Here is a 15,805-nt window from a genome sequence, read left to right on the forward strand (position 1 = left end):
TAAGATCATTAAGTGCAATGGAAATGGAAATCATATGAAGTGAAAGAAATATTCCTGGATACAAGGCTTACCTGAGCAGGTTGTTTCATTTCACGTGTGTACTGCTAGTTCTGAATCGAAAGTCTGCTGAAACATGTGGAACTTATTTTTTGTGTGTGGTGCAGGAACTTATCCCTATTCTTTCCATGTTACTTCTGCCTCTGGTATAAAATTTCCTCTTTAGAAAGTCATGCCCATACCTGTATTGATATGACATTGTGACTTAGGAATCCTGAAGCACATGGATACCCGGCTGATGAAACTCCCTTTCAGGTGATGATGTGAAAGCCTTTTCTCAGTGCTGGTATCCTAGGTTTGGATCCCCCTTGGCTAGACAGTCCTGCAGTTCCCCACACTTCTTTCAGGTGCCAGTTAAAAACATAGTACGTTAACAAATGTTGGCAACGTGATCTTAGAAATTCATCATTTTAGGCATGTAAATTTGTGTTTTTTAGATGTGTGATCATCAAGTAATTTGTCATTATAATTGCATATTTTTTTGTAATCTTGTTAATCATCCTGAGCAATCACCATAAAAGGTAAAGTATAAACCAAACCAAAACTGTCAATAAAATTGTTTAGCTTTATTTATCCTTTCCACCTTTCTTCTGTGATCCCTTCTCCATGTTTGACACTATGGGCCCTTGTTAAAATTAAGGCAGTGAGAGCACCAGAAACCACCCTTTCTACATATAAGGTGTATTCAGTTTTTGGAACAGTCTTCTCTGTTGTCGCTTTCTACTCCAGATGCAAATTATTATTATTATTATATTTCTTACCCACCTTGCCCCAGACCAACAACAGACCAACAAAAACACACCATTAGTTAAATGCATGTGAGGTAGACTCAAGTCTACCAACTTCTCTCTTTCAGTTAGTCTCAAAGATGTTACAAGATCCCTTTGCACACTGGTTTTCCAGATTAACACAGCTAGGTCTTTGAATTAATTATTTTGAGTATCTGAAGAGAAATCCTGTGCTTTGACTCCTTCCCATCCTCCTTGACATGTTTCTCTCCTTTTTCTCTATAAGAGACCTAATGAGAAAACCTTCTCTCATGATTAAATGTCCCACCGAAAGCCTAGGTGTAACAGGCAAGCAGCACCATGGTGGGAAGTTGGGTCCTTTCTCTATACAAGAGAAACAATAGGCCAACTTTCTCTAACAGTGAAATGCAGTAGAGGGCTACTCACCAGGGCATACCTTATACCAGTAATGTCTACATCCAATTCCAGAACAGAAAAGAATTCAAAATCCCAACAAAGAAAATTCTGGCTATGCATTAAGAAGCATTTCCTGGTGGAAAATGGTATTTACTAAAGACTGCCTTGGAAGGTGACAGGCTCTCCTTTGTTGGGGATTTTTTTAAAAGTGTAGATTATCATCTCTCAGGTCAACTTCAGCAGTGAATTCTTGCCTCTTTGGGCCCCTTCTATGAGATCCTATGAGAGCATCAGAGAGGGACCAAGATTTGTAGAAGACAATGGGGAAAAGTGTGATAAGAGGATAACAATATAGATGTACTGGTTGTGGGGAAAAGAATTGTACTTAAAGTTACCGTCATTAGCAGCCCTGTTCATACATCTCCCTGCCCCTCTGTAACCATAAATGTAAATGGGCCATATTTCCAAAACACACTTTTAAAAATTTAATAACTAGAAAATGCACACTGATGAGTAGCCGAAGTAGTGAGATTTTTGCTTTCCAAAAGTGATCTTACATCAAAACTAAGAGGACTTGGGATCCAGTCATACAGACCATTGTTAAATTCCATGTCAAAGAGATATAATTTAAACCAGCATGTGTCTAGAAAAATCTAAGATTTTTGGATACAAAATTTATAGAATGTAATAAATCCAACCCAAAAGGCATAACCATTGAATATGCCCAATTCATAATGACACAGTGCACCATAAACTGTGTTACATGATCATTTTGCTGAAGTAGTCTAGATTTCTTTCCAAAGAATGTAATGGTGTCCAATACTCCTGAACCAAATATAATTTTAAAACTAAAGAAATTTCAGATACTAAAACAAGAAGTTTTCCAATGGTTGATTTCTATAAAGCAATCCAGCTCTGTATTCCATTCAATTAATACCAAGTGTAATACTTTCCAACATATACGTATATACCAGATTTCTTGATTTCCTTGACTCGTTTCAATACACCTGTAATGTGGTCCTCCTCTTTACCTAACTCTTTCAACTTCAATAGATATTATGACTCATTGGAGGAGAGTATATCATCGCTGCGTGGTATGTCTCAAGTCTGATGGCCTCAACTTTGTCCTCTAGAGAGAGTTCAGGACTAATTTTATCTCTGAACTATTTATTTACCTTTTTTGCAGTCCATGGTACCCACAAAAGTCTCCTCCAGCACCACATTTCAAATGAGTTCATTTCTTCCTGTCTTGCTTTCTTCGCTCTCTGGCTTTCACAACCATACACAAAAATCAGAAATAGTATGGCATGGATTATCTTGACTTTGTTATTCAATTATACATCTTTATGGTTAAGGAGCTTATCCAGTTCCTTTATTGATGACCTTCGAAATCTTAGCATTCTTCTGATGTCTTGACTACAGTCTCCATTTTGTTGATAAGTTAGAGTAGGTCTAAAAATCTTTAACAATGATGATGTCTCCATCACCCACATTCAATTTATGGAAATATTCTTTGGTTATGTTTGTTTTCTTAATATTCAGGTGCAACCCTATTTTTTTGGTCTGAGCACCAGCATGGTGTAGTGGTTTGAGTGTTGGACTATGACTTAGGAGACAAGGGTTCAAATCCATGGCTGGCCATGGAAACTCATTGGGTGACCTTAGACAAACCACACTCTCAATCTCAGATTAAAAACAAACAAACCTCTGAACAAATTGTGCTAAAAAAACTCGGTGACAGGGTTGCCATAAGTTGGAAATAACTGGAAGGCAAACAACATGCCCTGCTTTTGTACTTTCTTCCTTAACTTCCACCTGTAGACATCCCATGTCTTTGCTACGTACTGTTAGCAATATAGGGCCAACTGCATATTTAAATCTTATAAATAGGACAATATTTGTCACCCAATAATAATAGTGCATAATCTCATAAGCAAAAAGTTGAAGTGGTTTTGTGTCCTTAGTGGTAACCATTTTCAACTAATCTTCATTTGTATAATCCTTAATTTTCTAAAATATGCTTCACAACAATTCCAGTATAACTAAAAATAACCTATTATTTTAAATTCAATATATTAGTTTTAAATCTGACAAAAATGCAGGCCTTCTGCCAGTTTTTTCATGTGAACTAAGGGAGCTTTTCCTACTACAGCTCTTTAAAAACACTGACTACATAAACATAAACATTGGGGGAGAGAGGATCTGTTGGACTTTCATCCTTCCCCACTGCCATTCCCTCCTCCTTTTGTATCTTGTCTTTTTAGATTGTAAGCCTGAAGGCAGGGAAAGGTCTAATTAACAATTTGTAAGCTGCACCACAATTTAAAAAGGATGTTGAGAAACTGGAGCATGTCCAAAGGAGGGCGACCAAAATGGTGAAGGGTCTGGGAACCATGCCCTATGAGGACCGACTCAGGGAGCTGGGGATATTTAGCCTGGAGAAGAGAAGGTTAAGAGGTGATATGATAAACCTGTTTAAATACTTGAAGGAATGTCATATTGAAGAGGAAGCTAGCTTGTTTTCTGCTGCTTCAGAGACTAGGACCCAGAGCAATGGATGTAAGCTACAGGAAAAGAGATTCCACCTCAACATCAGGAGGAACTTCCTGACAGTAAGGGCTGTTCGACAGTGGAACACACTCCCTTGGAGCGTAGTGGAGTCTCCTTCTTTGGAGGTCTTTAAACAGAGGCTGGATGGCCATCTCTTCCAACTCTATGATTCTATAAAGAGTGGAGTATAAATAAATAAATAAATAAATAAATAAATAAATAAAATATTAATAGTTTTTTGTGGGTTTTTCGGGCTATGTGGCCATGTTCTAGAAGAGTTTCTTCCTGATGTTTTGCCAGCATCTGTGGCTGGCATCTTCAGAGAATGTTTTATTAATAAAAATATTAATAAATGGTTTTCTCCATGTGTGAGCTCTTTGATGAGATGTGAGGGCAATAGAAATGCTGTGGAAGTATTTCCTACACTACAAGCCTTGAAATAAAAGGTGGGCACTGTGTGGCCTGTAGGCCATAGTCCAGGGTAAGCTGTTGGGATCCAATGATGGCACAAGTGTACACCTTTACAGTCATAAAAGTACTCAGAAAAGATTCAGAATACTCAAAAATGCTGTCTTGGATTAGATGGCAAGAGCTATCTGATCAGCACCAAAGGTGAGCAGAAGAGATGCAATGTCACTTCTTGTTGACTCAAATGACACCTGTGACTGAGGACAGCAATCCTGCACAGCTCCAAAACAGGTGATAATGGCCTGTTACAGACTGCCAAAATAAAGCTGCTTCGGGTCTCTTTGGAGGTATGCTATTTAAATGATGCATGCATCCTAAGAATCTGGAAGCTGCACCAAAGCTGCACTCCAGTGCTTAGGAATGGAGTGTGGCTTTGGCACGACCTCCGGACTCTTAGGACCCATGCATCATTTAAATAGCATACCTCCAAAGAGACCCGAAGCAGCTTTATTTTGGCAGTCTGTAACAGGCCAATGTTATGGTGGAGCCATCTGGACTTCACTAGTGACTGAAATTGCTACTCTCTGGTGTGAGTTGTTTGATGACGTGTGAGGTGTGTCTTCTGAATGAAATTCCTTCCACACTCCAAGCACTGATATGGTTTCTCTCCTGTATGAATTCTTTGATGACAAGTGAGTTCTGTCCTCCGAATAAAACCTTTTCCACATTCGACACACTGAAATGGTTTTTCTCCAGTATGACTTCTTTGATGGCAAGTGAGATCTGTCTTCCGACTGAAGCTCTTTCCACACTCAAAGCACTGAAATGGCTTCTCCCCTGTATGACTTCTTTGATGACAAGTGAGGCGTGACTTCTGACTAAAGCTCTTTCCACACTCCAAACACTGAAATGGCTTCTCCCCTGTATGACTTCTCTGATGACGAATGAGGAGTGACTTCTGATTGAAGCTCTTTCCACATTCCAAGCAATGAAACGGTTTCTCCCCTGTGTGTCTTCGTTGATGACAAATGAGGTTTGCCTTCTGACTGAAGCTCTTTCCACACTCAAAACATGTAAATGGTTTCTGTCCTGTATGAATTCTTTGATGACAAGTGAGGTGCGTCTTCCGAGTGAAACTCTTTTCACACTCTAAGCATTTGAATGGTTTGTCCCCTGTATGACTTCTTTGATGATAGGTGAGATCTGTCTTCTGACTGAATCTCTTTCCGCACTGCAAGCATTCAAACATTTTCTCCCCAGTATGAGTTGCTTGGTGACGATTGAGGTGTGCCTTCTGATTAAAGCAATAACCACACTGTTCACACTTAAATGGTTTCTGCCCTGTATGTGTTGCTTGGTGACAAGTGAGATATGTCTTCTGACTGAAACTCTTTCCACATTCGAAACATTTAAATGGTTTCTCTCCCATGTGAGTTGCTTGATGACGAATTAGGTTTGTCTTCCAACTGAAACACTTTTCACACTCAGAGCATTTAAATGATTTCTCCCCTGTATGAATTGCTTGATGACAAGTGAGGAGTGCCTTCCGACTGAAGCTCTTTCCACACTCCAAGCATTTAAAGGGTTTTTCTCCTGAGTGAGTTACTTCATGACGAGTGAGGCTTCTCTTCCGAATGAAACTTTTCCCACATTCCATGCACTGGAATGGTTTCTCCCCTGTGTGAGTTGCTTGATGATAAGTAAGTTCTGTCTTCCTACCAAAGCTCTTTCCACACTCCAAGCACTGAAATGGTTTCTCCTCGGAATGAGTCCTTTGATGACTAGTGAGTTCTGACTTCCGACTGAAGCTCTTTCCACACTCCGAGCATTGAAATGGTTTCTTCCCTGAATGAACTATCTGGTGACAAGTAAGGAGTGCCTTATGACTGAAGCTCTTTCCACACTCTAAACATTTAAATGGTTTCTCCCCTGTATGACTTCTTTGATGATAAATGAGGAGTGATTTCTCATTGAAGCTTTCTCCACACTCAAAGCATCTAAATGATTTCTCTCTGATGTGAATTGCCTGATGAGAAATGAGGTGTGTTTTTTGAATGAAACCCTTTCCACACTCTGAGCATTTAAATGGTTTTTGTCCAGTATGGATTGCTTTATGATACGTGAGGTATATCTTCCGACGGAAGCTCTTTCCACATTCCAAACACTGAAATGGTCTCTCCCCTGTATGAATTCTTTGATGACAAGTGAGATCTGTCTTTCGTCTGAAGGTCTTTCCACACTCCAAGCATTCAAATGGTTTCTCCCCCGTGTGAACTGCTTGATGACTTGAGAGGGTATGCCTACGGCTGAAGCTTTTTCCACATTCCAAGCATTCAAATGGCTTCTCCCCTGTGTGAGTTTCTTGATGACGAGTGAGGTGCATCTTCTGGATAAATCCCTTTCCACACTCCAAGCATTTATATACTTTCTCTGATTTGTGTGTTGCTTGATGACATCTGAGGAGTGTCTTCCGACTGAAGCCCTTTCCACAATCCAAACATTTGAACGGTTTCTCTCCTGTATGATTTCTTTGATGATAAATGAGGAATGATCTCTGATTGAAGCTCTTTCCACACTCCAAGCATTTAAACGATTTCGGTCTGGTGTGAGTTGCTTGATGATAAGTAAGGTGTGCTTTCCGACGGAAGCTCTTTCGACACTCCAAGCATTTAAATGGTTTCTTTCTCATGTAAATTCTTTGATGGGAAATCAGAGCTTTCCTAACACTGATGATCTTTCCAAACTCACCTCCACTAAGAGGTATTTCCCCTGTGTGTGTTCTCATATGACAGTTAAGGCTTGCCTTAAAACTGAAACTTCTCCCACATAGAAGACAAATATATGTATTATTTTCTTTTCCTTTTTGTGTTACTTCTCCAGCTGAGATTCCACAGGCCCCAGCACCATGAGATGATGATGCTTTGCTCTTCCTCTTCTCTTGAGGGTCAAAGTTTCTTCCATTCTCTTCTGTTTGTTGAAATTTGGATCTTTCAGACAACACCCTGCATGGTTCCCTTTCATTCTCAACCAGTTGCTCCTCTTTACCTGGAAAAGAGAGAATGAATTGGTCAGAATCCCAGAGAGGGAGGGATGAGACTGGGACTCAAAGTGGATTACAAAGGACAGAAAATTACAATAAAATCCCAAATAGTTAAAAATGTACAGAAGGTGAGATAAAAACAATATAAAATTAAAAACAGAATTAAAACTATATAAACTATTTTAAAACAAAGAATAAAAATAGTACAGCACAATAGAAAGTCATTCTCTAGTTAATAATCCATTTCCAAAGGATTGCTGGAATAGAAGGGTTTTTATCTGCTGCCAAAATACAGCAAAGAAGGAGCCATCCTACCCTCACCTAGGAAGGGAGTTCCAAAGCAGCTGCAGAGAAGACCCTCGCCCACATTCCCAGCAAACATCTGTGTGAAAGCAGTGGGATAGACAGATATGCCTCTCTGAAAATCTTAAGAGCTTGAGCAGGTTCATTTGGGAAGTTACAGGCCCTGACCCAAGCTGTACAGCAGGCCCTTGGCGTCTGTGGGCTCCTGATCTACCAAAAAAAAAGGTCCCAGGGCAGGAGTGGAGGTGCCAGTAAGGCCAGACTACCAGGTGCACATCCTTTGGGCTTGTGAACCAGACAGTTGATGGGATCACCAGAGCTGGAGGAGAGAGACATGAACCAATGAGGCTGCAAACATGAGTCCCTATTACTGTACTAATGTGGCATAAGGCAGCAGCAGTGGTAAGACACTTCTGCTCTTTCATTTTAAAAGCAGAAGTTAATCTCATAGTAATGATACTATGGTGGTTGGCAGGCCCCTCCAGAGATGGGGCACGAGGAATGCATCCTTTTTGCCCCAGCCTTGTCACCATTGCCCTTCACAATATTAGTACAGTAACAGGATCTCATGTCTGCAGCCTTGTATTGGTTTGTCTCTCTCTCCTTCAGCTTCAGAGAGCCTTCCAGCTGCTCACTTCATAAGTCCAAAAAAATATATGCCTGGCGGCTGGGCCTTGCAACTGCTTCTGCTGCTGCCCAATGCCATTTTATGTATAAGGACTTGAGCAACCATGTTTTTTTGTATCAGTGGGGGTCATGGAAACAAATTTTTATGTATATGGGGGACCCACCCTAGAAGGCTTTATTGATCATAACCAGCATTTTGAGTTGTGGTTGGGAAGAACAATCAGTGGAGCTATTACAACAAGGGAGCAGCACCTGTTAGCAATCTGGCTGCAGCTCTCTGGATCAAATGAAGTTTCTGAACATAAAATAGCCCTACAGAGGAGGTGTTACAGTAATCCAATTTGGATGTAACTAAGGCACGTGACACTATGGCGAAGTCAGAAATCCCACAGAAGAGAAACTCAGAACCTGAGTATCCAACTTCAGATCTCAATACAGGATTACACCCAAGCTGTGGGCCTACATCTTTGGTAATCCCATCCAGCACAGGCTGAATCCTTATTCCATGATATGCTTTTCAACTGACCAGGAGCATCTCTGTTTTGTCTGGATTAAATCTCAATTTGTTCACCCACATCCATTCAAATAATATAAACAGTCACTGGCTGAGAACTGGAATGGTTTCGACTGGGGTGAAAAGGGCAAATAGAGTGTCAAAAGCATATTCGTGACACCTTACCCCAATGCTCCGGACAACCTCTTCTAGCACCTTAAATAGCCTAGTTCATATAATGCAGTTTCAGTTATACACAACTGAAAAAAATATGTTATCTCTAAGCATAAAGTCCTTCAGCATGTTTATGGTATGTTTCCACTGAAAGTTGAACACAGACTTAAGCTTGAGGACCTAGAAATGCCACTCACTTCCATGCCAGCATTCTCTGAAGATGCCAGCCAAGATGCTGGTGAAACATCAGGAATAAACTCTTCTAGAATATGGCCACACAGCCCGGAAAACCCACAAAAAACTATGGATGCCAGCCATGAAAGCCTTTGACTTTGCTTAGAAAAGTATCAGGTTATACACGACTTTCATTGGACACAACAGTTTCCCTTGTGTTATATGAGGTCTTACTGCAGTGTGAAGGAATAAAAAATTGAAATCTTGTCTTAAACATTCTGGTCATCATTCTAAAAGAATGCATTCTATGACCTACTCTTTTTGATTTTTTTTTTTTTTTTTTTGGTCAGAGAAAGCAAGGCTTTGGATAAAAGTGTTTCCCCCCATAATTTTCCCCTTTTTTCCATGAGCCTTCACATGGAATTACAGGGTTGGAAGGGACCACAAGTGCCATCTAATTAACCTTTGCCATGAAGGACACACTGCCAATGTATTCCAGAGAGACAGTCACCTAATCTCTGTTTTCAGACCTCCAAAGAAGAATCCACCACACTACGTTGTAGTCCAGGGGTAGGCAACCTGCGGCCCACGGGCCGGATGCGGCCCGGCAAGGCCTTGGGACCGGCCCCCGCCCGGTCCTGCCGCCGGAGCCTTTGGCCTATCAGGAGGAGGCGGGCAAGGGGGGCAAGTGGCAGGCAAGGGGAACAAGCGGCGTGCAAGGGGGGCAGTTGTCTATAGAAGCCTCCGAATCATGCCTTTATATTAACATTTTTTAAAAATCAGCAAATTTTTTTACGTGTCCTCCATTTTAAAAAAGTGTCCTCCATTTGAAAAGTTTGTCCTACATTTGTCCTGGTTTATTTATTTAATTAATTGTTGTTGTTGTTGTTGTTGTTGTTTTTAAATTATTTAATTATTTATTTTTTGGCTTCGGCCCCCCAGTTGTCTGAGGGACAGCAACCCAGCCCCTGGCTCAAAAAGGTTGCCTACCTCTGTTGTAGTCTATGGGCCCAAACAGCCAGGCCAAAATAAAGCTGCTTCAGGTCATTTTGGAGGTATGCTGTTTAAATGACACACATATCTTAAGAGTCCAGATGATTATTATTATTATTGTTGTTGTTATTATTATTATGCGCCAAAGCTGTGCTCCAGTCTTTAGGACTGGAGCATGGCTTTGGCACAGCTTCCAGCCTCTTAGGATGCATGCATCATTTAAACAGCACACTTCCAAAGTGACTTTAAGCAGCTTTATTTTGGTCTGTCTGTTCAGGCCCTATTCCAATGAGGAACAGCTCTTACTGTCAGGAAGTTCTTCCTAATGTTTAGGAAGCTTCTCCTTTCTTGCAATTTGAAGCCACTGGTTTTTGTTCTAGTTCCTGGAACTGCTGAAAATAAATTTGTGCCATCTTCAACATAGCATTCCTTCACATTTTAAAAAATGGAAGTCATATCACATCTCAGTCTTCTCTTCTCTGTTGCCTAAGCTGTTCCTAATAGGACTTTGTTTCCAGACTGCTTAGTATCTTGATCACCCTCCTCTGGACACACACTAGCTTGTCAACATCATTTTTTATCTGTGGTGCCTAGAACAGGGCAGAGTACTCCAGGTGAGGTCTGACCAAAGCTGAATAGCATGATACTATTACATCTCTAGAAAAAGGACTGTCACCCTAAGATTTACAGTAACCACATCCCAGAAATGAGACATATTGGAAAAGGATGACTTAGATGTATTAAATACAGTAAGAATTAAAAAGCAGTAATGGTTTTTTTGGTGCTTATGTATGATGACAACAAAGAAGTTGACTTACCCAGAGAGGACACAAGCCCCAAATTCTCCTCCATCACTTCCCTGTGCAGAGCCCATTGTCCTGGGTCCAGCAAGGTCCACTCCTCCTCACTGAAAAACACACCCACCTCTTCAAAAGTCACCTGAAGAAAGAAACACCTCTCATGAGCAGAGAAAGCCAACACTAACTGAAAAAGAAGACTAGGTAGACTGGAGTTGCCTAACTAGATTTAAATGTTCAAATAGGGCAACTGTTGTAGGCAAGCCTAATGAAGGGAAAATATTAGTCAGGCCCAGGGAGATGTTCAGGGGTTGGGGACACTCAGCCCTCCAGGGATCCTGCCCCCTACCTGATCCAATCTCACTGGAGCTGCATGAAGAGTATCATTACTATGAGATGAACTAGTCTGCATTGTCAATGCCCCTGTTTCATCTCCTGTGAAGGACACAAAAGGAGAAAGGCTGAGTCAAATTCCAGTCCTTCTATTTCTGGCTGAAGTCTTTCCCCTGTTCACCAAAACAGACAACATTACTATATATCAAACACACACAAGTTGGTGGTGGCAGGAAACTCAGAGTAGCTACAAGATTGGAAGGGCTATTGAATCTTGTAGATGTATGCAAAATAAAGATAGGTTACTAGCGTCTCTGAGGTGATATACAATGGATTATTAAAATGTTAAATAAATAAATAAAAATACTTAATAACCAAACAAAAGGCCCCTTTTAAAATAGGTTAAATGTTTAGAAATATAGAATCTGATTCAAGAAGAATAAAATCTGGATGAGAAGAATGAAGCTGGTGTAGAAAGAAGAGCAAGGAAAGTCTTTCTGAAATAAAATACTGCAGAGAACATGTGTGGATGTTAGGATGTCATTGCAGTTTCAAAATGAGACTCTATTCTCACCAGGGAAGGTGGGAGAGAATGAACTACTCTGTGTGTTCTCTGCCCAACCCATGCATAGAAAATAAAACAAAAGGATGGCAATGTTTAGCGAACAAAGTATTTTCTCTTAGGAGAAACTGGGCTGAAGGAGAGAAAGAGGAACACAACTGAGTTGTTGGAACTATGAGCTTTAAAAGCCACATTTTGATGCTCTTATCTCATAAACACCCAAAACTCAAAACCAAGATCAGTTAGCAAAGCAGCTTTAAATTCAAACTAATGCAAGGGAATAATGCCATTATACACTCCTTAATATAATTCACACTTCAATGTGACTAAAGAAGTTTTTTCTGTCTATGACGATTGGTGAAATAGTCCAAGTTCCAAGCTCTTTCATACATAGAAAGTAGCCAGGAGCTGCAAAAAGGACTCTGGGAGTGTCTGGTGGCCAGAAGAACCACCCACAGGAACCACACTTCTATTTAACTTTTTCCCCTCCCTTACAGACAAATTGCTTTATAGTCAAAGTGCTGAATACATTCAACTGTTCAAGTGCAGCAACTCAAACAACCCAGATGTCATCACCATACTCGAAATGAAGGGGCCAGGAAGAAAAAAGCCCCCATCTTTCTTACCCACTGAGCTGGAGACTCCGTCCTGGTCTGCCATGATCCACTTGGTTTCAGAAGGACACTTCTCTGCCTCAGCTGTTCCTTTCATAATCAAGTCCTGCAGGAGAAAAAACAGGAAGACCAATAAATGAAGATCAGAAAAAGAATGGAAGAGGATGAGGACCAAGAGAACCATGCACACTTTGGATGATTTCTACAAAAAGTGGTTATGAAAATATGATTCATTCATATACCGCCTCATACCACCCAAGGGCCCTGGTGGTGCAGTGCTTAAATGTCTGTACTGCAGCCACTCACTCACAAATCATAAGGGGGTGAGTTCAATACCAACCAAGGCTCATGATCAACCCAGCCTTGCATTCTTCCGAGGTTGTTAAAATGAGTATCTCTCACCTTCTGCTCTTGCTGCTTCTTTTCCTCTGCCTGGCTCAGAAGGAAACCCTCCGCTAGGGCCACTGCCTGGGAACTCGTTTCCGCTCCACACTCTCTGATCCAGTTCTTCATCTCTGGGGGAAGGACAGCCAAGAATTGCTCCAGGACCACCAGGTCCAACATCTGAGTCTTTGTGTGCCTTTCTGGCTTCAGCCATTGGCAGCACAGACAGTGGAGTTGGCTGTAAACTTTTCTGGGCCCTTCTGCTTCCTCATAGCAGAACTGCCTGAAGAACTGGTGCTGTAGATCTGAACTGAGCATATCTTTCCTCAGGCTCTGCTGTGCGGTTGTTTCCCAGAACGCTCCACTGCTCTCAGCCTGAACAACAAGAAGGTGTCTTCCTAAGTCTGATTCTCCATCTATAACTGGTCAATTTTCCAATGAGAGATACTTCTCTTTTTGCCAGACTGTCCTGCAAGACAAAAGTCTGGAAATATTACTGGGGAGAGAGACTTCAGGGAGGTATTGTTTACATTCTCCTGTGGTAGGGAAATGTTTACAATCACATTCAAGATGGAAATGGTTCCTTTCCTATTTTAAAAGTGCCTACAGGACCAATGTTAAGCATTTTGCTGCTTGAGAAGATGGTATTCCTCAAACCAGTACAAGCTCTGTGCTTCTCTGTCCTGATAGAGGCTTTGGTTTCCAGCTTGAGGCAATCACTTTCCTTTGCCTGATGGTGGCCCTGTCCCTGGGCCTGTATTTCCTAAATAGAGTCAGTGTGGTGTAGTGGTTTCAGCATTAGACTATGGTCCAAAACACACTGCAGAAATAATCCAGTTTCAAACAGCTTTAACTGGCCTGGCTCAGTGCCAGCGAATCCTGTGAATTGTAGTTTATTGTGGCACCAGAGCTCTCTGACAGAGAAGTCTAAATGTCCCAAAAACTACAGTTCCCAGAATCCCCTAGTATTGAGACAGGGTGGCTAAAGCAGTCTCAAACTGGATTATTTCTGCAGACCAGGGTCTTAATCCTTGCTCAACAATGGAAATCCACCAAGTTACTTTAGGCAAGTCACAATCTCTCCGCCTCCAGGGAAAGCAATAACAACCCCCCTCTGATGAAACCTACCAAGAATAACCCGTGATAGGTTTCCCTTAGGGTCGCCATAAGTTTTAAAACATGGCTATCATATCACTTCTTAACCGTCTCTTCTCCAGGCTTAACATAATGAGTTTCTCCTCATAGGGCTTTATGGTTTCCAGACCCTTTACCTTTTTGGTGGCCCTCCTTTGGACATGCTCCAGCTTCTCAACATCCTTTTTGAATTGTAGGCCCAGAACTGGACACAGTATTCCTGACCAAGGCAGAATAGAGTGGCCTTATTACTTCCCTTGATCTAGACACTATATTCCTATTGATGCTGCCTAAAATCGCATTGGCCTTTTTAGCTGCCACATCACACTGTTGACATGTCCAATTTGTGGTCTACTTGGACTCCTGGATTCCTTTCCCATGTAGTTAAGCCAGGTGTCCCCCATCCTATATCTGTGCATTCCCTTTTTTTTCTCCCTAAGTGTAGTACCTTACGGTTTTCTCCCTGTTTTGTGTGTGTGTGTGACTTTACCTTCTCTTCTCCAGGCTACCATTGTGGTTATTCTCCTCTGGACATGCTCCAGCTTCTCAGCATCCTTTTTGAATTGTGGTGCCCAGAACTGGACACAATATTCCAGGTGAGGCCTGACCAAAGTAGAAGAGGGTGGCACTAGTAGTTCCCTTGATCTAGACAGCATACTTCTATTGATGAAGCCTAGAATCACATTGGCCTTTTTAGCTGCAGCATCACACTGCTGACTCATGTTCAACTTGTGGTCTGTTAGGACTCCTCAATCCCTTTCACATAGTCTCCTTAAGCCAGGTGCTCCCATCCTATCGCGTATGGAGACCCTAATGGAAACCCACTGGGTGACTTTGGGCGAGTCGCACTTTCTCAGCATCTGAGGACGGCCATAGCAAAAAAAACAACAACAAACAAACCCAAACCCTCTGATGAACCTTCCTTGGGAAGGGGTTTGCCATGGCCTCCTGGCGCTGAGGCTGAGAGAGTGTGACTCGCCCAAGGTGGGTGTCATGGCCAAGGGGGGAACTGAACCCTGGTCTCCAGAGTCATAGTCCAAGACTCAAACCACGACTCAATGCTGGCCCTCCCACTGCCTATTAGTTCCTATTAATCACCCTGAATCACTATTCATCACCATCAGGAGCTCCTCTTCCCCAGCTGACCTTCCCCTCAGACTCCAACGAAGGCGAATGACTGGATCCTCCTCCAGGCTCCTCGAGTCCTCTCTCCCTTAGAAGTCTTCCAGGAGGGAACCGAGTTCTGGATAGACAGTCCTTCCTTACTTCCGGGTTCCTTGCAGCGCCTCTCTAGGACCATGGTCTCACATGGCCGGAAGAGGCGGGGCCGAAGCCAAAGAGTGACAGCCAGGAGAGAACCCTCCCTTTCACCGCCGCCATTTACTGGGGGGAAGAATAAGAAGTCACTTCCGGTCTCCCTCCCTCTGTACTTCCGGGGGGAAGACGGAGTCCCAGCGTGGGATAAGGCTGTCCTATGGGCAGCCAGGGAGGCCTCTGTCCTTCCCTTCAGGGTCACCAGAGGCCCTCCTTTGTCCTTTCCCACCTTCTGTCTAGGAGGAATGCCAAAATGGCCTCCATTCTGAGCAGGACTAAGCAGCATTGGTTTATATTTATGGATGTGTTGTCAGCTGTTTAATTGGCCATGTCCACCAGCCATTTTCTTGAATGCCTTACATCTTTTGCAGTGCCTTGCCCTCCTTTGAGGTTCGGACGCCCCCTTCTCCCAGGACGTGTCCTACATTTGAACCTTCCAGACAGGAGGAATTCCAAGATGTCCTCCATTTTGAGCAGGGCTGACAGGCCCACTCCCTAAGCCCACATTTGCTATTCCCCCTTGAGAAACAGGTGGCTTGGGAGGCATATACACACAGATCCCCCCTGTTCTAATTCCAGCACTTTAAATGTTATGTTGGTTCTCAGATCAGTTGGAACTGTATAAAAAAAGGATCTCTTTTCCTGGAGCTTGCATCCATTGCTCCATTGTGTCCAGTTCTCTGGAGCAGCAGGAAACAAGCTT

At 42.3% G+C, this 15,805-nt stretch overlaps 1 protein-coding gene across 3 annotated transcripts; it reads right to left on the reverse strand.

Moving 5' to 3' along the window:
- Nucleotides 1–4,652: 4,652 nt before the first annotated feature.
- On the reverse strand, nt 4,653–15,009 carry LOC149320629 (uncharacterized). 3 transcript variants are annotated; one of them, XM_089503096.1, is made up of 6 exons: nt 14,935–15,009; nt 12,673–13,123; nt 12,283–12,376; nt 11,111–11,196; nt 10,783–10,903; nt 4,653–7,205 (listed from the first exon to the last, which is right to left on the reverse strand). In XM_089503096.1, exons 2-6 carry the CDS (start codon nt 12,970–12,972, stop codon nt 4,738–4,740), a joined length of 3,069 nt encoding a protein of 1,022 aa, XP_089359222.1. In that variant the 5' UTR covers nt 12,973–13,123; nt 14,935–15,009; the 3' UTR covers nt 4,653–4,737. The 3 variants fall into 3 exon arrangements, with proteins under 3 accessions (XP_089359222.1, XP_089359228.1, XP_089359227.1); XM_089503102.1 differs by lacking the exon at nt 12,673–13,123; XM_089503101.1 differs by lacking the exon at nt 12,673–13,123 and having other exon boundaries at nt 14,907–15,006.
- Between the last annotated feature and the right edge of the window lie 796 nt (nt 15,010–15,805).

The sequence above is a fragment of the Sceloporus occidentalis genome, unplaced genomic scaffold (assembly GCF_023333645.1).
Source record: "Sceloporus occidentalis isolate IW3139 unplaced genomic scaffold, rSceOcc1.0.p SCAF_1, whole genome shotgun sequence".
NCBI lineage: Eukaryota > Metazoa > Chordata > Lepidosauria > Squamata > Phrynosomatidae > Sceloporus > Sceloporus occidentalis.

Coding starts and splice junctions, on each gene's coding strand:
- LOC149320629 (XM_089503096.1), bottom strand. CDS start 12,972: ATGCTCAGTTCAGATCTACAGCACCAGTTCTTCAGGCAGTTCTGCTAT. Junction 12,377..12,672: donor AGAAGCAGCAAGAGCAGAAG/GTGAGAGATACT, acceptor TTTCTCCTGCAG/GACTTGATTATGAAAGGAAC. Junction 10,904..11,110: donor CTCCAGTGAGATTGGATCAG/GTAGGGGGCAGG, acceptor TTCTTTCTTCAG/GTGACTTTTGAAGAGGTGGG.